At 45.3% G+C, this 24,265-nt stretch overlaps 1 protein-coding gene across 1 annotated transcript in view; it reads left to right on the forward strand.

The window, feature by feature from the left end:
• The first annotated feature begins 499 nt into the window (after positions 1-499).
• The window catches only part of MINDY4B (MINDY family member 4B), a 71,301-nt gene continuing 47,535 nt past the window's right edge, over positions 500-24,265 (forward strand). The window contains exons 1-3 of the mRNA XM_088447655.1: positions 500-535; positions 22,967-23,085; positions 23,239-23,266. Coding sequence (XP_088303781.1) covers positions 22,973-23,085; positions 23,239-23,266 — 141 coding nt within the window. The 5' untranslated portion in view covers positions 500-535; positions 22,967-22,972. The remainder of the gene's footprint in view (positions 536-22,966; positions 23,086-23,238; positions 23,267-24,265) is intronic.

Raw genomic sequence — 24,265 nt, forward strand, 5'->3', positions numbered from 1 at the left:
AGCTGATTGGTGGTTGTGGAGCAGTCACCTCCCACTTTTTATGACCTCACAAGTTTAGCAGGGCAGACCCAGGTTCAGTGTGAACAAGACTGACCTGAGAATCACCCAGATCAATGGTGCTGTGTAAATGGCGTCTGACCTGGGTTGGAACCATGTCTGAAAACCCAGGTCGGACCCGGGTTTTTGGTGTTAGGGGGCTAACCATGGGTCTTTTCAAATATTGACGTAGTGAAAAATGGATTTGGGTTTTCAGTTACTTTGGGCATTAAAGCTGTTACAGCTACACAAGCCTGGGAGAGCGTCTGGAGCAACTGTGTTTTCAAATATTACATATTTTCCTGTGTTCAGACTTCTCCCACTGCAGCAGGGTTAATAAATACCAATTGTATGCTATTCTAGTCATGATTGCTGAGTCTCCTGTTGTTACATTTGTTTCAGGAACAAGTCTTTCACCATGTCCTCCAGAAGCAGAAATCCCACAGCTGACACCATCTGTAAACGTGGGAGTCCAGAATCAAAGGACAACGACACAAAGGTGAGTTTTATATATTTTATTCACTGTGTTACAAGGCCGAGTCTTCTATAGAAAAATAATTATATACAAATAAAATGGGGCTGTTGCAGAGACGCACTGATATCCATATTACAGATCTTGCTATTTTTTTTTGCTTTTTAAAACTGTGCATGCTGTGCTGTAGGTTAAGTTTAATGAGGTTGAGATGAGAGCATGTAGGCATTGCCGGCTGATTTGAGATGGATCTCTTGCACCAAGGATAGGGCTGATGCGAGTGCAGTTGTTCGGACAAACGTATAGATAGGGGCGGTGTGCACGCATAGATGCGTACAACTCAGCATACGTCTACATAGCTATAATTAGTCCTATGCACACAGTGCGAGTGTAATTGCAGCCGGTTTGCTTCGACTCTAAATGAGTATCAAAGATGGAAGTATACAGTAATAGCCTGCAATTTACAAGCATCAGCCAGGGACGGTTCTAGACCAAATGGATCCCAGGGTAAGAATTTATTTTGGCACCCCCCCCACATACACACCCAATGCCTCCATAGCCACACGTACTTATTGCCTCCATAGCCTCACAAACGTATTGCCTCCATAGCCTCATGCACTTATTGCCCCCATAATCTCACACACACATTTCCCCATAGCCTCATACACACATTGCCCCATAGCCTCACACACACACAATGCCCCATAGCCTCATACACACATTGCCCCATAGCCTCACACACACTCAATGCCCCATAGCCTCATATACACATTGCCCCATAGCCTCACACACACTGCCCCATAGCCTCACACACACTGCCCCATAGCCTCACACACACTGCCCCATAGCCTCACACACACAATGCCCCATAGCCTCACACACAGTATCCCATAGCCTCACACAGACTGCCCATAGCCTCACACACTCATTGCCACCATAGCCTCACACACACCCACTGCCCCATAGCCTTACACACACGCTACCCCATAGCCTCACACACTTGTTGCCACCATAGCCTCACAAACACCCACTGCCCCATAACCTCACACTTACACTGCCAGTCTGCCACCATAGCCTCACATACACACTGCCCCATAGCCTCACACACACATTGCCCCATAGCCTCACACACACACTGCCCCCATAGCCTCACACACATACTGCCCCATAGCCTCACACTTACACTGCCCTCATAGCCTCACACACACACTACCCCCATAGCCTCACACACACACTGCCCCCATAGCCTTACACACACAGTGCCCCATAGCCTCACACACACATTGCCCCATAGCCTCACACTTACACTGCCTCCATAACCTCACACACTCATTGCCCCATAGCCTCACACACACACAATGCCCCATAGCCTCATACACACATTGCCCCATAGCCTCACACACACACAATGCCCCATAGCCTCATACACACATTGCCCCATAGCCTCATACACACATTACCCCATAGCCTCACACACACTGCCCCATAGCGTCACACACACTGCCCCATAGCGTCACACACACTGCCCCATAGCCTCACACACACTGCCCCATAGCCTCACACACACAATGCCCCATAGCCTCACACACAGTATCCCATAGCCTCACACACACTATCCCATAGCCTCACACAGACTGCCCATAGCCTCACACACACCCACTGCCCCATAGCCTTACACACACGCTACCCCATAGCCTCACACACTTGTTGCCACCATAGCCTCACACACACCCACTGCCCCATAGCCTCACACTTACACTGCCAGTCTGCCACCATACATACACACTGCCCCATAGCCTCACACACACACTGCCCCCATAGCCTCACACACACACTGCCCCATAGCCTCACACTTACACTGCCCCCATAGCCTCACACACACACTACCCCCATAGCCTCACACACACACTGCCCCATAGCCTTACACACACACTGCCGCATAGCCTCACACACACATTGCCCAATAGCCTCACACTTACACTGCCTCCATAACCTCACACACACACTACCTCCATAGCCTCACACACACACTGCCCCCATAGCCTTACACACACACTGCCCCCATAGCCTTACACACACAGTGCCCCATAGCCTCACGCACACATTGCCCCATAGCCTCACACTTACACTGCCTCCATAACCTCAGACACTCATTGCCCCATAGCCTCACACACACACTCTCCCAATAGCCTCACACACTCATTGCCCCATAGCCTCACACACACACTGCCCCCATAGCCTCATACACACATTGCCCCATAGCCTCACACACACAATGCCCCATAGCCTCATACACACATTGCCCCATAGCTTCACACACACTGCCCCATAGCCTCACCCACTGCCCCATAGCCTCACACACACTGCCCCATAGCCTCACACACACAATGCCCTATAGCCTCACACACAGTGGACCTCATTCAGAGTCGGTCGAAGCGGCCGCACGGTCGTACGGAAAAAGGGGCCGGATATGCAAATGATTCCCTCGCAAGTTGCGTCCCTAAGTTCGGATCGGTAGTTGGCCGACCAAGGGGAGGAAGCGGTCGGAAGACAAAAAAATACGCCCCCTTCTCGTACGCATTGCACGTCATCTCCGGGCATATAAGGATTAATCGAGACCATGGGGAACCATCGGAACTGGTCGTAGAGTTTAAGGTTGACCATACCCTCTCTTAAGCTCTACGATCATGTCAGTGTAAAAACCTCCCATGTCACATGTGCCATGATGCTACTTTGTTAATTATGCACTCCCATAATCCGTATGCACTCCCATAAAACGCTGTTCGCATAATGAGGCACGCCTGCGTTCGGATCCACAAACGCCTCCATCTGTCACTCAAACTACCGACCTGGCTGTGTTCAAGGAGAGAGAAATTTCTGATCGTAGCGGCTAGTTTGCGCACGCGCATTGCGAACTTTACGCATGCGCAGTATAGCGAACATCGTGGCGTACGACCGTGCGGTCGCAACGACTGACTCTGAATGAGGTCCTATATCCCATAGCCTCACACACACACTACCCCATAGCCTCACACAGACTGCCCATAGCCTCACACACTCATTGCCACCATAGCCTCACACACACCCACTGCCCCATAGCCTCACACTTACACTGCCAGTCTGCCACCATAGCCTCGCATATACACTGCCCCATAGTCTCACACACACATTGCCCCATAGGCTCACACACACCCTGCCCCCATAGCCTCACACACACACTGCCCCCATAGCCTCACACTTACACTGCCCCCATAGCCTCACACACACACACTACCCCCATAGCCTTACACACACACTGCCGCATAGCCTCACACACACATTGCCCCATAGCCTCACACTTACACTGCCTCCATAACCTCATACACTCATTGCCCCATAGCCTCACACACACACTCTCCCAATAGCTTCACACACTCATTGCCCCATAGCCTCACACACACACTGCCCCCATAGCCTCACATACACATTGCCCCATAGCCTCACACTTACACTGCCCCCATAGCCTCACACTTAAACTGCCCCCTTAGCCTCACACACACATTGCCCCCATAGCCTCACACACTTGTTGGCACCATAGCCTCACACACTCATTGCCACCACAGCCTCACACACACTGCTCCAATAGCCTAACACACACATTGCCCCCATAACCTCATACACATTGCCCCCATAGCCTCACACACACATTGCCCCCATAGCCTCACACACTCGTTGCCACCATAACCTCACACACGCTGCTCCAATAGCCTTTCACATGTACACACACACATGCATGTTATATTTTCTTATTTGTCACTAATTTCTTTATGACAAAATGGATGAATGAAGTAATGTGAAGAAATGTAATCTTAAAAATTGTTTTTATTATATGCAGCAATTCTGAAGTGACAGGTTTTGCCAAGTAACTAATATGGAAACAAAACAGATAAGTAAATGAATTAATGAAGATACCAGAGTTTCCAGGCACACTGGGGCACTAATGGGTAGCAGCTGTGTGCCTGTACAGACACTGGCACTTATCAGAGCAAAAGGCAGCACCAGGTAGTAATTTATACAATTTGTACGCTCCTTACCAGAGTGTCTCCACGACAAATAAAGCAGGCTAGGGGACTTAATTGTAAGCTGCTCGAGGGCATGGCCCGATATGAGTGAATAAGTGATATATATAGTAAAGTGTTGTGGAATATATCGGCGCTATGTTGCTAGCAGGATAATGATAATAATATTTAATGGTGTAACTAGACTCTCACATTCTGGAAGAGCAGGCCACCATCTTGCATCCCACCCACTTCCCTATTTGTGTTGAATCCTGTCATCATGGCCCTGCCCAATGATACACACAGGGAAGAGGGTACATGATAACATGACTTGCACCACCATGCCCCCTACTCTGTCTCTGATAGGAGGTTCCCAAGACTGATGGGTAATTCCTAACCAATTGATATGCAGACATTTTATCAGTGAGATCACTGAGCCTACATGCACTTTGTTAGGATGAAATCACACCAATATTGTTTAAATCCAGCAAATGGCTGTCTCTGTTATGTATACGTGAAGTGTTTAGTTTAAGCAAATTATCTGTTTTAGTTGTGGTGGGTGGTGTGAGATTTGGTGCAACTATATGCTTTCCCCACCCTGGGGCATCTCCCCCCGCAACTCCTTCCCCACACCCAACACCACCACCCCCATTCCTGTCATCCCACGCCCCTGGCACACACCCACAAAAGAAAAACTGCAAAAAGCATAACTACATAAACATGGGATAACACTACATAATAATTGGATAAATGCTACATAAAAATTGTATTGTATACATGCTATGCAGCTATGTTTATAAACCATGTCCTTGTCCTGCATCGTTTTGTACTGCTAATAACTGTTGTGTGCTCATTTATGTACTGTGTAAGGCACTGCGGAACCTTTGTGGTGCCATATAAATAAAGGATAATAATAACATACTACATATATATTATATATGTAGTATGTATCCCATTATTATGTAGTATTTATCCCATTATTTAGTATTTAGCCCCTTATTATGTAGTATGTATCCCATTATTATGTTATTTCTGAAACTGGGAGCATAGTACCCTGAACGAGAAATCAAGCATTGTGAGCAAAACACTTTGGGTAGCGGACAAGGGAAAGGTCTTGGGAAAACATCAGAGTCACAAAAACTGAATCCATTTTGAGGACTACAGATTGTCAGATAAGCTATACATTATATTATAGGAACCCAAGAACACTAGCATATTAATACCTGGGGATTCAGCATACAAAGTGTTGATCCCAGCTGTTCTAATTTTGTTTATTTAGTAATAGATAGATTTAGATCAGGGGTGAGGAACCTTTTCTCTGCTGAGGGCCAATTTGATATGTACAACATGATATGCGGGTAGGGTGCAGTGCACGCAACGTTATACAGGGGTAGGGTCGCAATTGCCGGTGATTACAGCAATACCCGGAGTATGAGGATGCTCCGGGAGCTGTAAGGGCAGCGTTGTGACCGTCTGAATCATCCTAAGGATGCTCCAGGCCAGTGTTGGCTAACCTTGACACTCCAGCTGTTGTGGAACTATATATCCCAGCATGCCCTGCCACAGTTTTAGCATGCCCTAATAGCAAAACTGTAGCAGTGCATGCTGGGTTATGTAGTTCCATAACAGCTGGAGTGTCAAGGTTAGCCAACACTGCTCCAGGCGGCACTGCTGCATAGATTCTGGCTGCAGGGTACCATTCTAGGCACCCTGCTAGCCAGATGAGGCTAGCAGAAAAAAGCTCCAAGGGCCAGACCAAATGATTCCGCGGGCCTTATATGGCCCCCGAGCCTGAGGTTCTACATCACTGGTTTAGATAATATAATGTGCTTTAACCCATATACACTCACATTATTTAGCAATAAAATGGGTTTTACCTACTGTAGGCGCTATTCAGCATTTAACCATATGAGAACATATGAGAGGTTCCAGTTATTAAGTGAAACAAATATGACATTTATTCATCATAGTAAAAAACATGTGATAATAAAACATGTGAAGACGTATGAAAACATGAAACATTTAGCATACAAAATCATGAATGGGGGGGGTACCCAAGGGTTATGGATTTGGTCCAAAAATTCTTTGGGTTGGGAATGGTGGGCAAACCCCCCGACAGAACAAGTAGATTCAGTCAGATTTACCAGGATGTGGATTGAAGCTGGATGGGTGAGTGGGATGGACGAGGGGAATGTCCAGAGTATTCTTGGGATTGGTGATGGTATAAAACATAACCCACAGGATGGGTATATATATTCAATTATTCCAGTTAAAAGATAAAACTGGATACATGAAGTACTTTAGATAGCCATCTACACCTGTGTCATCTCCTGGATCAGAAGGACAACAAACAAAGGGCCTCATTCAGACCCACTCGCAAGCGGCTGTCCGCTCGCAAGTGGGTCGATGGTGTGCACTGCGCATGCGCAAGACGCGACGAGCGAAGGACTTTCCTTCGCTCGTTGTGTCTGATCAAAGGGGGCGTGCTGTCGATGTTGATTGACAGCATGCCCCCTTTGGTGGGCGTGCCGGGGGCGTGCCTGCCAGACGGAGGCATTCCCAAGGGAACGCCTACCGTCAGAAGTCGGCCCCACTGACATCACTAGTGATGTCAGTGGGAGTGATTTTGGCTCTGATAGACCATCGCGACCATCATCCTGCACGCTCGTATGTGCTGTGGGTGGTGACCCACAGCTATACGAGCGTCCAGGAGGACGCTCCATTTTTATGGAGGACGGCCCTCATTCAGAGCGAGCGCTCTACTCAGAGCGTCCGGCTCTGAATGAGGGCCAAAGATCCCCAGACGATTTGGGTACAAACTAGTGGAGCCATTGCAGGACCACCCGGAATCCCTGCAAACCAACACCCGCTGGCTCCCCACCCCTCCTCCGGTACGACTTTACTAAAGTACTTCATGTATCCAGTTTTATCTTTTAACTGGAATAATTGAATATATATACCCATCCTGTGGGTTATGTTTTATACCATCACCAACCCCCTTGGGTACCCCCCCATTCATGATTTTGTATGCTAAATGCAGGGCCGTAGCTAGGGTAGTGCGGCCTGTTCCATCACACAGGGCACCACAGGTCAGGGGGCGCTGTTTGGGCCTGTCAAATTTCTGGTTATTATCATTCTTGTTTGTAGCTTCCTCTTATTTCATCCCCAGCATCTCCTGGCCTCTCCTATATCTTCCCTGGCCCTTCCCCATGAGGCCATGGCCCTTTTTTTGGTGCATTATGTCCCTTTGAAAAATGAGGGGGCGCCAATACTCTTTCTGGCACAGGGCACCAAAAAGTCTAGTTACGGCTCTGGCTAAATGTTTCATGTTTTCATACATCTTCACATGTTTTATTATCACATGTTTTTTACTATGATGAATAAATGTCATATTTGTTTCACTTAATAACAGGAACCTCTCATATGTTCTCATATGGTTAAATACTGAATAGCGCCTACAGTAGGTAAAACCCATTTTATTGCCATATACTTCAGTTTTCCTACTAGAAAAACTCATTACCCACCAGGCCTGCTTACATTCAGGGAGCACCCAGGGTCACATATACCCACACCACTACACTCACATTATTTAGTCTGACTTAGATTAGACCAAACAGAACTAAATTTAGCTGCCCAATGTACTATATTCCAGTGGCGGGCATGGGCTGTCTGACTCTAGTCAGCAAAGGGAAGGGAATACTAGTGCTGAGACACAATCCAAAAAGGTATATACTCTATAGAATACATATGGTGGCAAGACTGTACTCATAATATTAGTAAAAAAAAATAATTTTATAATATACATAGTATTTAATACAATAAAGCATAGAAAAAATTAGGTATATACACATAGGCGTCGGAACGGGGGCGGGCAAGGAGGCAGCTCGCCCCCCCCCCACCCCCAAACATTTGAAAGGCGCCAGTGGAGCGGCTGCCGTGGACGGTCGGGAGCTGTGCTTTATAGCAATAGGATGCACAACCCCTGCGCTGCACGGAGGAGGAAGTGTAACATGCAGTCTTTTAACTTAAAGACCGCAAATTACACCTCCTCCTCCTCCTCCTCTGTGCAGTGCAGGGGCCATGCATCCTATTGCTATAAAGCACTGCCCCTACCGACCGTGGCCGCCGCTCCAGTCCTTACCTCCAGCTGCTCCAGCACCTATGCGTGGCCCAGCAACAGGTAGGTTCTGACGCCTCTGCTTACACATAGATAGAAATTAATGAATGAATACACTCTATGAATTGGAATCGGTATGAAATACCGCCGGCCACATGGCCGGAGGTTTGAATCCCGGCAGCGCCTGACCGACATCAGCAGAGTTCCTGGCAGCGGAAGCCCGACAGCGCTGGAAATTCCGATTGTGGATAGGTAAGTACTAACTAACCTAACCCCCTAACCCTAACCCTCCTTAGCGGTGCCTAACCCTAACCTCCCCCCAAGTGCCTAACCCTAATCCCCCCTCTAAGTGCCTAACCCCGCCCTTCCCCACAGCCTAATCCTAAATCCCCTGGGGGGGTGCCTAACCCTAAATCCCCCCTGGGGGTGCCTAACCCTAACCCTCCCTCCCCCTAGCCTAACCCTAAACCTGCCAGGGGGGGTGCCTAACCCTAAGTCCCCCCGGGTGCCATAAACCTAACCCTCCCCCCCTGCGCGGCTGTCCACTCGCGGCGCCCGGCATCCCTTTGATCGGGATGCCAGACGCCAATCTCCCGGCATCGGGGAAATGTCAGGCATCTACATCTAGACGCCTGGCATTTCATCCCTCGCCAGGATATGACAGTTGGGAAGCCGGCTGCCGGTATTAAGGCAGCTGGCTTCCCGATTGTATACCCTATGAATCAATTTATCTGGATTAAGGCAGTATATATTATGGTCATTCTCTAACATATTGGTGTACAGCAAATAATTACTTCCTCGCTGGTGATTTCAAAGCAGCACCCAAAAATTGAGCACAGTTGTAGACTGGCCAGTAATCCAGTAATCAGTCGGTAATGACAGCAGCAGCTGCAGCACAGCACTTAAACTAGGTCTTGGTCTTAACTTGAATGCCTGGATAACTGCAGAGCGTGGAAATGGTTGCCTGCTCCTCCTCCCCTCCCTAGACATTGTGGCGCCGGGGAGATCCTAATGTCACCTGACGCCAATGGCAAAAACAGCCTCAATCTAAGGAAGCCAGGAGAAATAAGTGGAGGAAAGGGGAGGAGAAGTGACAATGGCCCCTTCTCACCCTCTGGGTGGTCCTCCTCCGGCTTGGACCGCAGATAGCAGAAAAGTGGAGGAGAGGGAAAGAGTGTGGGGAGTGGACGGTTAGGTCTAAACTGGGCTGACTGACCTCTGATGTCACAACCACATGACCCGCGAGGGGAGGAGCAAGATTCAGATTGGGACCCAAAGTGTACACTCGTCGTGGGCTCACTTCGCTTGCCATGCTTCTGGCACAGGTTACTATTCCTACTCTATGTCCACATGGATAGAAAAACTGCAACCTCACAGCCTTGCCCCTCCCCCTGAAATCACAGGTCCTTCTACCCCCTATGATCTAGCAGCAACCGGTTTAATGCAGACTGGAAAGAAAGTTTCATGTTTCCCTTATTTTTTAACACGATTAAGTTGTCATTATTTTCTTAATTATCCCTTTGTAGAAAACAGTCATTGTTTGATCATTGTTTCTAGGGAGACATTAATGGTAAGCCTGTGCATCTAAGCATGTCAGGATTGATACTGTTTTGGTGAACCTTGAAGACCATCTTTCCTTATTTTATTTTAACATGCTTTTTTGCAGTTTATATGCTCTTTTTGACAAACAGGATCTACAACAGAAGAATTGAATATGAGAACTGCATCTAAGAGGCAAAAAAAAAAGGAAATGTATTGTGCAGTTGGCCAACAATGAAAAATAAGGGCAAATATTTCCAGGGACAAATCTATAAAACCTGGGACTGTCTATGGAAAGTAGCATATCTGCCAATTAGGGGTACCACCATTTTGGGATTGGATTCTACCGGACAGTCTGTCCAGAGACCGGAGGCTTGGGAATCCCGCATTGGAAGTGTTCTGAAATCATGGCCCTCTAACATGCTTTGCCTCTGCCACAGCCTGCCTTCTCTGATTCTTACTGGCCTTCCGGAAGCACCTTCTGAGGCAGGCTGGTTCAGACTGGGACGGGCCTTGCCCAAGACCCCTTTGAATGCCTTAGGTTGCTATCTGGCTGGCCTTGTGTTAGAAAACGCAACCACGGCCCATATGTGAACTGCCTGTGTGGCCATGTCTTTTAAGGTTTGGAAAAAAAAGGGGGGATGGGCTGCACATACTAATTATGACATTATAAGAGGTGCTACCATACTGAGACCTGTAGTTCTAATGTTGAAATTACTTGATTCTAGTAGGAGCAATTCCTAATTGAGCAGGAGTTACCAGCTGTTTTTCTTTGTACACTGGGTGATAGATTCCAACATTTATGTTTTTTACCTTATCCTGAAGATATTGTTATAATCACTGGTGGTGATTGTGTGAAAATAGGACTTTGTTCTCACTAGAAGAGAAACCGAAAGATTGCATAAGAAAAGAGGTGTTTTAAACCTCTAGGATGGGGGCAGGCATGTATGCAAATTACTTGTGGGAGTTAGCCTATGGCAAGCAGGGGCGGGTTTGTAACAGGAACATTATATAGTGGGATAAAAGTGTGGGCCAAAGCCTCTTTGTTCCAGATTCCTCCAGGACAGGGAAGTGCATTTTGTCAGTTGTCATTTTCCTTAATAAAACTCTCTTAGTGCTTCTCCTTCTTCTCTCCTCCTTTTCCTTATTGTATTTAGTCTCTTTTCATTTACTTCATATCATTGCTTTTACTTTTCCTTTCTGTCCTCAATCACTGTCTTTTCTGATTTCTTGTTCTGCTGGGGGAGGTGTAGCTATGTCCTGCCTAGTAATGAGCCTCCCCAGACCCTGGTCCCTGGCTCCACAGTGCCCCCATGTTATTAGGAGCTGCAGGTGTGGTTCCCCTATTGATAGTTCTATCCCCCCTCAGGCTGCAGCAGCTTTGTGGAAGGTGTGCCAGTGCGGGGGAGGGGTGCTTCCCTTTAGTCCTTAATGCCCCTGGTCAATATCATCTTTGTGGCTGCAATGGCCAGCACCATAGGCAAATGCAGGAGGGGTTTATGAGTGCCTTGCCTGAACCCCCCCCCCCCCCCTTAGCCCACACCATGATGACTACAATAGAAATAGCATATAATACTAAAGTTGCGTGTTTTTTAGGATCCCCTCAGTGTCACAAATGAAATAACTAGCACTACAGTCCCTGTTGATCTTTTAAATGTGTCAGCCAGTAGAAAAAGTTAAAAAGCCAGTAATGAATATTGTTGTGCACCAACTAGATCTGGAAAACATGCACTGTACGGGGTGCACTGATATGGACCACCTATTGGATCAATTATTAATACTGGATAATACACCATCCAGTACATAAGGGGACCAATCTGTGCATCTATGTCCAGGACAGTGCATGGTTTCTTTTTCTGCCCTCTCCCAGATTCCCCAACTTGCTCATATGATCTGTAAAGGAGCCGGCACATGAAATAAAAGATTCAGCTCAGACAGGATGGCCCTACTTCTACATATAATTACTTACTGTGTCTGCTGGTCCTGTATATGCCAGAATTATATCATTCAGTACATTCGTATGATGTATTTTATAGATGGTCTAAGTGCTGATTATGCCCTCTTAATGGTAGAAAACAGTTGCAGCAAACAGTGTCAGTATTATGCTGGGCATTGAGGTATCATTGGGGGAATAGAATGCTTTAGTGATGCGTTATATGACAGTAAGGGGTAATGGCTTTGACACTGCTTTATTTATCTATAGCACCTAAGATCTAGCTTTTATCTCCTTTGAATCGTTATTATCAGCCAATAGAGGAGATTGTATTATATACTGTATTCTGAGCATTTAACTTACAAAATAGACAGAATACATGTGCTACAGTGAATTTCTACAGGGTGCACAGCTTATTATTGCAATCACTGCCCCAAGCAGCTATCACCGGGAAGCTCCATTCTCAGCTATGCTCCTACTTCCACAAATATACATTGCTGGAGGTCACGCAGCCTTCGCGTCCTGCCTATGAGGGGTACAACGCGTGCAAAGCAGCTAGTTCAGTTCGTCAGGGCTAACAGCAGGCGTCTGGGGAAAATGCTTCGCCTTTAATAATTCCACATTAAAATGTCGTTTTCGTCACCTCTGCTTGCGATGTGGTGGCAATCACCCAGTTGCCAAGTGTTTCAAGGGGGGTGCCCAGCAGCAGCCTGCACAGCCAGCAAAAGGCACAAGTGCTAAGTAAAGTTCCATCCCCTGTCCGTGTCACAGCGATAGCAAAATGGTTGAGTTGGTACCCGGTTCTGCAGGACGCAGAATTTTCGTTAAAAGGCTTCAGTTTTGGTTTTCGTTTACCTATTTGCAGGGATGTCGACACATATTCGCCTAGAAATTTGAAGTCTGCCTTTGAATTGCCTCACATTCTTAGGGAAAAAGTGGCTGGCGAGGTTAGCGCAGACGCATTGCTGGGCCTTTTGCAGAACCCCCATTAGGGATCTTGTGAATTCCCCGGTGGGAGTGGTTCCCAAGAAAATTCCAGGAAAATAAGGGCTCATGCAACATCTGTCTTATCCGCCAGGCTCGTCAGTAAATTATGCCATACCAGTTGAGGTTTCCTCGGTGGTGTACCAGTCTTTTGACGATGCTTTGGACGTCATTAGGTGTTATGGTCCGGGCGCACTGATGGCTAAGATAGATGTTGAGTCAGCTTTTCGTCTACTTCCTTTGCACCCAGAGTCATTCCAGTTTATGGGTTTTTAGCTTGGACAACGGATATTGCATAGACAAATGCTTGCCTATGGGGTGTTCTGTGTCCTGTGCGTTTTTCGAGCATTTTAGCACCTTCCTACACTGGTGCGCGGAATTTATTTATTTAATTTTTGCGGTAGTCATGGAATAGCCCACTATCTCGATGACTTTCTGTGTGTCGGCCCTTCCGGTTCAGGCAGATGCAGTTATCTTTTGTTTTCTTTACGAGCGCTGTTTTTTCATTTGGAGTTCCCGTTGCTGTGGACAAAACGGAGGGCCCTTCCCTTGTCATTCCTGGGTATCGAGATCTGTACCTCGGTGGGTTCTTGTCGCATTCCTCTCGATAAGCCTGTCAAGTAATGCCATAGCGGAATGCACGGCTTCCAGTAGAATTACCCTGCGGCAGGCGCAATCCCTCCTGGGCCTGTAAAGTAATTCCAATGGGCAGAGTTTTTTCACGTAAATTGGAAAGGGCCACGGCTGGTGTCACTAACCGAGACATTTGCTATGTTTATCCTCAGAGATTAAGCAGGACCTCTCTGTCTGGGTCTCGTTTCTTCGGGATTTTAATGGCGTTCGGTTGTGGATGTCTCCAGCCGCTGACAATTTGCAGCTGCAGCTGTTCACCGACGCAGCAGGCACCACGGGGTTCGGATGTTACCTTGATGGCTCCTGGTGCGTTGGCCGTTGGCTGGAAGAATGGGTGGGAAAGGGTTTGACTAAGGACTTACTCCTTCTCAAACTCTTTCCCATAATGGTTTCCTTGGAAATCTGGGGGGAATGGTTACGCAATCGCAGCATCATTATCAGGTGTGACAACCTGGGCATGGTCCATGCGATACAATCAGCAACATGCGGCTTCCCTGCTGGTTTTGCGCTTGCTAGCGCAGCTGTGCTCACATGTTTGCGCTGTAACATCATGTTTAAGGCAAGACACGTTCCTGGGGTGGAGAATGAGATAGACGATGCGTTATCACGTTTCCAGTGGGCTAGGTCCCGATCTGTGGCCCCTGGTGCTGACGTTGTGCTTTGCCCCTCTTATGTTTGGCAGGTGATCGAGCCGGCATGGAGGGCTAAGCAGAACAGTCTTTAGTCCCCTCCACATTGCGAGCATATTGGCAGGCATGGAATGAATGGGAAGATTATTCCCGTAGCAGCAAACAGGCAGGTAAGAGTCAGCATCGTTCGATGCTTTCTTTTATTTGGAGTCTCCGTTTGGCTGGCAGATCCAGGGCTTCTGTTGCGCGCTCTTTGGGGGGCATTGCATTTTATTGTAAATTGAAGGGCCAACCTGACTTTACTAAAAGTTTTCTGATAGTGAAGGCTTTAAAGGGTTGGGCACGGGTCTCCCGGCCAGTAGCTGACCGTAGGAGACCTGTGGACGCTCATCTGCTTCCGGCAGTATTAGGGGCGGTTCTCGGAGTGGCTCTTACTGCGTATGAGGCGGTCCTGATTCAAGTGGTGTTTTCGGAGGCTTTTCACGGCACCTTGAGGGTATCGGAGCTGGTGGCATCATCCAAATGGGTTGATGCCGCCATGCTCCTCTCGGATATCCTGGTCAGTGAGAGGTCTGTTCTCTGTAGGATTCGGCAGTCGAAGACCGACCAGACTGGTAGGGGTAGGTGGATCTCGTTGGGTCCATCTAGGGACGAACAGATCTGCCCCGTGGCACTAGCTATGCGGTATGAGTTATTGCGGCCGGATGTTCCTGGTTCATGACTCATGCATATGGACAGGACTCCGCTTACCAAATACCAGTTTGGTTGGTTTTTGAAGAGGTGTGTATCAGTTTTAGGCCTCCCGCCTCAAGATTTTGGTACACACTCGTTTCTGATCGGAGCCGCAACTTTGGCGGCAGCTGCGGGTTTCTCGGCATCAGAAATTAAGGCCCTAGGACATTGGAAATCGGATAGTTATAAAGGTTACATTCGACCTAGGCATGAAGGCCCTTTGTTTAAAGTCATTTCACAGTCTGTTCCGGTTACGTTTATATTTTATGCTTGCCTGGTTTTTGTCTTGTCTCATGTACTGTCCTGTCTTGTCTGTTACCCCTGTCCGTCCTACTCGGGATTAGCTACTCGCCATTGCTGGCAATGGGAGTCTTGAGGGATTTTACAATTTTTACCTGAACTGAAGGATTCAATTCGGCTATTCTCAATCATTTAATTAGGCCATAGTCCATCCCTCAGCAGGTTTTTATTTTACCTCTTGCCGAGTTCACCTGTTTTTTCCCAATTCCCCCCCACCCATTCTTCCCCTTTGTGTCTTCTGTTTGTCTCAGCCACTTCATATAGTAAAGTCGGCGACCAATAGAAAATTTTTCTTTTTGACAGATACTCACTTATGTGCTATCAGATCCCACTAATACACCATAAAATTTTATTGTTTTATGACAATTACTAATTTTTTATTTACTGCTTTCCTCCACCTTTAGGATTGCTCTTTGACACGCAGGACATTTGGGTTATAGGCCACTCATATATTTTCTGGGCTGCTAGGTTTGAGTTCAGATCAAGCTCCAATTTTTGAATATTCAGCTAGGGTCCGTTGGATAGGTTCCAGAGGTATGAGATGGCATTCCTTTTGTCCTAAACTGTTAGAGTATGCAAGGCTTTTTGGTAGGCCACGTATTTTGGTGGCTTATTTAGGAGGCAACGACTTAGGGCAGAGGTCCACTGTAGAATTACGAGTTGATATTGTCAACGATTTGGCGAGGGTGCTATTGGCCTGGCCCTTGTGTAAATTAATTTGGTCTTGCATTGTACCTCGACAGGTCTGGCGTGGGGTTAGGAGTTTTCCTACTAATGACGAAGCTAGGAAGAAACTTAATTTCGCAGTTGCCAAATTTGTGATGGCCAATTATGGCCGTTTCATTTACCATAATAACATTCAATTTCGATTTAGTTATATGTATAGACCTGATGGAGTTCATTTAACAGAGGAGGGTGTGTCATTGTTTATTGGAGATCTTTTTGAGGAGTTGGCGTTATTGGGGTAGTACTTGGTATGGTGGCGGTGCGGCGGTTCTATAAGCTGAACCTTGCTGTGGCGGGAAAGAACGGCAGGTCGCCAGTCCGGGTGCAATTATGATTTAAGGGCGCTCCCTTCGTTGACTGGTAGTTGGCTGTACCAACCTAACGGGGGGCAGTATCACCACCTAAACGGGTGGGAAGTCAAGATGGGGGTGAGCGTTACCTTTTGTTGATGATATGAGTTACATGGTTATGTGTATGCACTCTGGGCGATCTACGCCTGCTATGCCTTTTGTTGTTTGTGTGTGGGCATAGCAGATCTGGCTGATTTCTGGCCGTCCTTTCTTTGCCACCATACATCCTTAAATAAATAATAATTATTATTGCTCCAATAAATCGCCATCAAGTTATCTGCCAAATCCACGTCTCAGTGTCTTTATTTTATGTTAGTATGATAAGTGGTTTGCACACATGACAACACCTCATCAGATAGAAGGTTTAGAGAAACCGAAAGATTGCATAAGAAAAGAGGTGTTTTAAACCTCTAGGATGGGGGCAGGCATGTATGCAAATTACTTGTGGGAGTTAGCCTATGGCAAGCAGGGGCGGGTTTGTAACAGGAACATTATATAGTGGGATAAAAGTGTGGGCCAAAGCCTCTTTGTTCCAGATTCCCCACCCTCCCTCCCCTATAAATTTTGGTATGTTGTGGGTTTGGTTTTGGGTGGCGGGAAAGAACGGCAGGTCGCCAGTCCGGGTGCAATTATGATTTAAGGGCGCTCCCTTCGTTGACTGGTAGTTGGCTGTACCAACCTAACGGGGGGCAGTATCACCACCTAAACGGGTGGGAAGTCAAGATGGGGGTGAGCGTTACTTTTTGTTGATGATATGAGTTACATGGTTATGTGTATGCACTCTGGGCGATCTACGCCTGCTATGCCTTTTGTTGTTTGTGTGTGGGCATAGCAGATCTGGCTGATTTCTGGCCGTCCTTTCTTTGCCACCATACATCCTTAAATAAATAATAATTATTATTGCTCCAATAAATCGCCATCAAGTTATCTGCCAAATCCACGTCTCAGTGTCTTTATTTTATGTTAGTATGATAAGTGGTTTGCACACATGACAACACCCCATCCGATAGAAGGTTTATCTACTTTCACTTTTGTATATCTTTATTAGGAAGGTCTGATCCTGTATACATTTTCTATTGAACTTTGATATCACTTGAACCTTCTCTTTTTATGTTTGCTTATGTTTATTTAAAGTAAATAAAAGTTAAATTCCTCAGACTGCAAGCATGATTTGTTCTTACTTTAAGGAAAATGTTGCCATGTATTCTGAAGTTTTTGGATAGATATAGCATATAAGGTGTATTAGGTGGCTCTGATGACATATAAAGGGACATGTGGGGGCTCTGATGGCACATAAAGGGACATATATGTGTTCTCTGATGGCATATTAGGTGCACGTGTTTCTGATGGCACAAAAAGGGGGGGCAAAATCTAAAAAATAAAATGGTTGTAGCACTAATGTGCTTTGGCCATGCCAATTGCCCTGGCAATGCCATTTTGCTAGGCCATGAAACGGGAGAACATTTCACTCAAACATCAGAGTTTCTGGCTGGATCAGGCAGGTTTGGGCGGATCAAGGGTGGGATTTATATTGTCCTGATTTCTCAATTCTATATACATTATAACACATTGATTGCTGTGCTCAGCACATTTCACTGGGGTGTGTACCCAGTGAGATATACGTATAGAGGGATACTATACCTTATATCATCATGTCTACCATCAATTCACCCAACCAACTAGGTCACTTCACCTGCCTCACTACCATATTATGCCACACAGTAGCTCCCCCATTTTATATTATGCCAAATAGAACTGGACAATGTATTTTATTTGTATATCTCACTGCACGGCTCCTTCCTCTGCTCCTCCATGGGCAGGGATAATTAAGGAGTGAGGAGAAGTTGGTGGCGCTGCATCTTGTGAGTCACTGAGTGAGTAACGCACTCAATGACGCTGTCATCTCATCAGAATGCTGGCGACACCAGTAATTTTGCTGACAAGGATATGGCGTCGGACACCAAACACATTACTACATTAAAAGAACAGCATAATCTCTTAAACCTGTGCCAGTGAAATGTAGTATATTTACCAGACTTTTACATAGAGCAATAGAACATATTTAATCCATAGTAAATAAAACACTTTGAAACTTTACAATGCAGGTAAATAAGGTCAGTCAATGTGCTGTGAAATTTGTTGAGGTTTTATATTGCCAAATACTAAGATGCTTTCAGAACTTGCTGAAAGATAAGAGAAGGGGAAGAGGAATATGAGAAGTTGTTAGCGTGCAGACCTTTGTGTATATGTGATTGTGTTCAGCTGGCATTATCACAGCTATGACAGATTTGAATAAAAGCAGAGCTACAGGTATTTATTATACTAGTAGCAGCCAGGGAGCAAAGCATTGCTGATAACCTTTGTTACCATTACTGTAGGAAAAAACGGTTGCTTAAAATTTCAACACTGTGATGAGCTAATCCTATTGTTATGACTTAATTCACCTCCCCGCAGGGGGCTGCCACACTCTCCTGTTCCTCTCCTCTGCCTCCATCTTACATCTCTCCGTGTAAGCCATCTCTTCTCAGTGACTATGCCTCCCACAACATTCTGCACAGTCATTAATTGTATTGGGGGGGATTATCAATATAATATGGGGATTGAGAAGGAGGGCATTAATGTTATGTAGGGACTGTTGTGAAATATTAATGTTATTTGGGGATTGGTTGGGCTCTTAATGCTATATGGGGACTGTTGTGAGTGGTTAAAGTTATGTGGAAGAAGTTATGTGGTGGGTGCTGTCATTATATTGTACTATTAATGGACTGTGGGGTGTCTGTATTAAATGTGTATCCTATTTATTTGTGTCAGTCTGGTTGGGGGGGGGAGAGATATGCCTATTTATTAAATGTAATGTTGCTAATTTGATGATAGAGCCAGTTGGGTGAAAACAGACTTATTTATTAAATATGAATGCTATTTATTTGTTGTAATTGCTGGCTTTGGGGTACATGGACATATTTATTTGAATGCTGACTAACTTTCAGGGCTGTTTTGGGGAGAAAATATCAATATGCTACATATTAATGCTTCTTCATATCAGGGCAGGTTAAAGATGAGGCTATCTATTAAATATTTAATTTAATGTTGGAGGTGGCTGCGGGAATGAAGCCTAATTCTTAAACATGGATGCACTTGACTAAAGCTGGCCACACATCTAAAGATTATCTGTCCAACCAGTCAACTAGTTGATTGGTTGGAATGAAATCTGGTAAGGTATGGGAGTAACTGATGATCAGCAATTTGCTCCTAAATGCCAGAAAACAGATGAAAATGGTCGACAGACAAGTTTGTTAAATGTTTGATCTAAACAATTTGATCAAACAACAGTTTTTGTCCATTTTCCGGCGTTTGGGAGCAAATTGCCGATTGTCATTTGCTTTCATACCTTACCAGATTTTCATTCCAACCAATCAACTAGTTGGCTGGTTGGACAGATAATCTTTAGATTTGTGGCCAGCTTTAATGTCAGGGTTTTTTCACTTGGCAACCAACAGGCTATTTGCTCATACTGAGATAACAAGCAATGGCTTCCTGTAATATAGCAGTGGATACATACTATTATTATTGGGACTCTTCCTTATATTTTTGTGCTCTAACTTGGTATTGAGGTTCTGGAATTACCCTAATTTTGAATGGCCGCATGTCACATTAACATGGTCAGAACCGCCATGGGGGGGAAGTTTACTGATTACCTGGGTCCAGGCATATCTGAGGGGCCCACAGGAGGTCCAGACCAGATGCTGAGGGAGACAAATGTCCTTCTTTGCTGCATGCGGCATCACTTCCCAATGTCACGTGCCGCATGGTATTTTCCTTTTTTTTTTCCCCGGAAGGGGTTGTGACCACACCTCCCAGAATTGGTCACGCACCCTTCAGTATCCAGGCCCCGAAGCAGTCTCAGCTTCCCTGAACATAGTAGTGATGCTACCTTGGTGTGTTCAAGGAGGACCCCAATGGCCAGAGCTCTTAAATCAGGGTTGGAATGACTATGTATTAATGACTGCAAGCAGCACAGACAAAGCAGATACTATTTCTCAGGTATATCTAATGTAATAACTTATGGCAGAAGTTATTAGTATGTTAAGCAAGTGTAGGCCATTGCACAGCAGGATTATGTAATTCTGAAATGCAGTCCAAGAATCTGGTACACTGTAGTAATGAGTGATTGAGCAGTAGCATAGTCCAAAGGTTAGGTACTATTGTGGTGAAATGGGTATTAAGTCCTGGTGGCTGATTAGCTGCTGGTTCATATCACAACACCAGCAGCCCGAAGGGAGAAAATCCCGACATGGCAGGTAAGTACCCTATCCCTACCCCTCCCTCCCCTAAACCTCCCTTAGTGGTGCCTAACCTAACCTTCCCCCAGGGGTTCCTAACCCTAACCCCCCCTTTCCGCACCCTAAACCTGACCCTCCCAGGAGGGTGCCTAACCTCCCCCCGGAGGTGCCTAACCCTAACCCTCCCCCATAGGGGTGCCTAACCCTAACCTCCCCCCAAAACCTAAACCTGCTATGCTCCCTAAATCTAACCCTCCCCCCAGTAGCTAACGCTAAGGGCACTCCGGACTTACCTCATTCGGGCTGGCGTTCTTCGGCATTCTGCCTTCGGTATTAAGATAGGCGTCTGTATTTTGACGTCTATCTTAAGTCCCTTGTCAGGATTTTCTTGTCGGGATTGAGACCGGCGGCATCGCGGCCGCTGGTCTCATAACTACATCCCTTTGTGGTAATGTAGTAACTACACTGGGAAAAGAAAAAGTAGCAATGCTGGGAAAAGCAAGAGCAGTCATTGAGCACACAACCAGGTTGGTTCACAGAGAGCCAGGTATGTACAATGTTTGCTGTGTCTGGACATCCTATATACCCCATTGGGTGAGGACTGAGGTTACAAGTGGTGGCACTGTCGCACATGCACAGTTCAGTCTCAGAGATGCCAGACAGTGGTTTGAGTAAATCTATCTAATCCTAGGACTGTGGGCAATATTATTGTATATTTCAGAGCCAAATCATTTAGCCAACTTTTCCTAGAAACTTTTGCAGGTTTCCAAGCTCTGGGCTGGCCAGTATTTCCAGTGGAACCTGCGCTTGAGACTGTCTTTGAGGGATTGGTCTTCTCTCATTGCAACTCTCTCAAAGAACATTTTACAGTACACACACAAAGAATTACAGAATACTAAACAGCATATATATTTACAGTACATAAGAAGAAAACATGATTGGGTTCTTTTTCGTAGAGGGGGTCTCATTATTTAAACATGCCCTGTACCGCCCTCTCCTTGATCATGGTGATAACTAGGGAGAACAAAAGGGTCCAACCATGGTAGGAAACAAGATGCAGGATGTTGTGAATAGCACTTTGTGTAGCGGGGGCGGGCCACAATGATAAGATTGTATGGCCATGCCTCTGCCCCGCCCTAGTGCCATGTAATGTCCCAGGCCATGCTGCCCTATGCCGCTCTACGCCTCTCCTATTATGCCGACCTGGCTGCCCCCTTCCACTCCCTGATCCACTCAATTAAATTATGCCCCATGGGTAAAAGTTCTTGGCTGAATTAGGGAGGCAGTCTTTTAGAGCAGAGAGCAGACCTAAGGCTGGATAAGTAAATTCTTTTAGGAAACGCATAACTTCGCAGGAGATGATAATTGAATTTTAAGTCAATGGATGGTGGGCATTCCTAGGAAACAAATTCTAAAGTCAGACTTTTAGTCTCCAACTGTACCACCAAGGGAATTAGGCAGTTGGCAGAAAGATGCCACTACATTGTTGAGATCAATAGTGGAATAACTGAAGAGCGCTAAAGAAAACAAATAGATATATAAGCCAAATTAACTTTTTTTTTTATAAATAAATTAAAATAAGTTGCATTTCAATGCCAGCAATAAATGAAGTAAATAGTGTATCACTGATGTTCAACTACCTCTGTGAATTTGTTATTGATAAATGCAATTAATAAGTTATTAGTTTGCAGCAATAAAATAAAATCATACTTCTCAGCATTATGCAGCATCTATTGTTGTTTTAATATATTATGTGGGAGCTGACCTGGGTTACAAAAGGTACAATTTAATTTCTGTTAACAAACTGTGCAATCTGCCTCTCCTCTTTGTAGCAGTGGAAAAGTAGGAACTATAATGAGACATAACATTTATTCTGGTCCTTGAACATTGAACAATTCGCACTCTTAAATTATTCAAGCCTTGGGGAATCAGATATGTAATACCAGACCAAATCTAAACATGTATTTTGTGTTTTTAGAAAAAGGATGATGAACTAAATTCAAACAACGAGAAAAAAAGACAGACAAGTGTGTCCAGCTCTGATAAAACTTTAATCAGAAGGTGATGATGTGAGCTAACATCCAGTTCTGAATGGTGACACTTAGTCAGTCTGGTCTTTGTTGGGGATGCAGTAACAATCTTTGATGTCCCTTATAAAAGGAGGACCAATTTCTTCTGTGTTTTTATGTTCCGTTCAGCTTCTGATGGATAAAAGAACTTTGGGCAGAGAACCTGCCTGTAAACCAATGGAATTAGAGGACATTACAACCAAAATTTCTGAACTTGACAAGTGGAGATCAATATTCAGCTCCCAGGGGTAAGGCTATCACTCATAGATGACAAACTGGGTATAATTACTTTTACTAAAATGATTAATTAGAATGCCCTGCTTCTTGCATTTCCAAATAAAGACAAAATAAATCATATGTTAGAGCATCATGATCTAACAGTTATTTTTTATTGTTTGCAGGTTGGAAATAAGCAAACCAGTAGTCCAGGTAATCTCTGCAAGATAATTTACCTTTATGATTCACATAATTGCAATAGCTACAAACTTTTATTTTTTTAAGTTTATACTCAATATGCAGTAAGTTAAGGGAATGTATCACCAGTAAAACTGCATCGATAAACAAGGAAATAAATTGGAATGTGCAGACCCCTTTTCTTCAAAGATGTTTTGCCTTTGTATACAACAATTCCTTCTCTTCAAGTACTAAATATTAAAAGTACTACGTTCTAGGGTAGTACTACGTTCTAAGTCTGTGTATGCAGGCTTAAAGAACATTACTTATGTGTCAAATACAATCTCTAGCTATCATTATTCACTGGTTGTAATAAAAATATAGATAAGCTGTAAATACGTTTGTGCAACTGTTGCTGTGTAATGATAACATAATGTGCTTTTCAACTAACTTGGCTATATATTCTGAGACATCTTCCAAGTGTCTTCCTCCAACTGTGATATACAATACAGTATGTATGACAAGTATGTTTATAACTATATCAGTGTAGGCGGAACTTTACAAAATTGCAAGTTACATATGAGGGAAATATACAAAATAAGCAATGAATTCATGGAGCAGTAATTAGTGTTAATGTGAGTGCTGTCTCCTGAGGAGCTGTACAATGGGGTGATTCAAGGTCTGATGGTATTGCTATCACAGTTGCTACCATCGGTGGTGACACGCCTCCGTTTGGGGAAATGGAAGCCGTTGCCACCCCCTCCCCTCCCCCCCAGAAATGCCAGCAGACTGTCAATCACTGACAGTGACACTGAGGACTGCGCACGGATTAGAGAGAATGCAGCAAAATAATTTTTATGTGTTAGAATTAAAGAAAAAGTCCCTACCCGTGAGCTAGCCATTTACCCTTTGTCATCAGACAGATGCTGGAGGAATTATGGAGGTGTGGGTTCTCATATGGTGGTTATGCCCAAAACTGTTCCATATTGGATCTTTGCTCCATAACCTGATGCATACTGTTACAGGCATTCATCT

The sequence above is a fragment of the Taudactylus pleione genome, unplaced genomic scaffold (genome assembly GCF_031769625.1).
Source record: "Taudactylus pleione unplaced genomic scaffold, aTauple2 ptg000436l, whole genome shotgun sequence".
Lineage (NCBI taxonomy): Eukaryota > Metazoa > Chordata > Amphibia > Anura > Myobatrachidae > Taudactylus > Taudactylus pleione.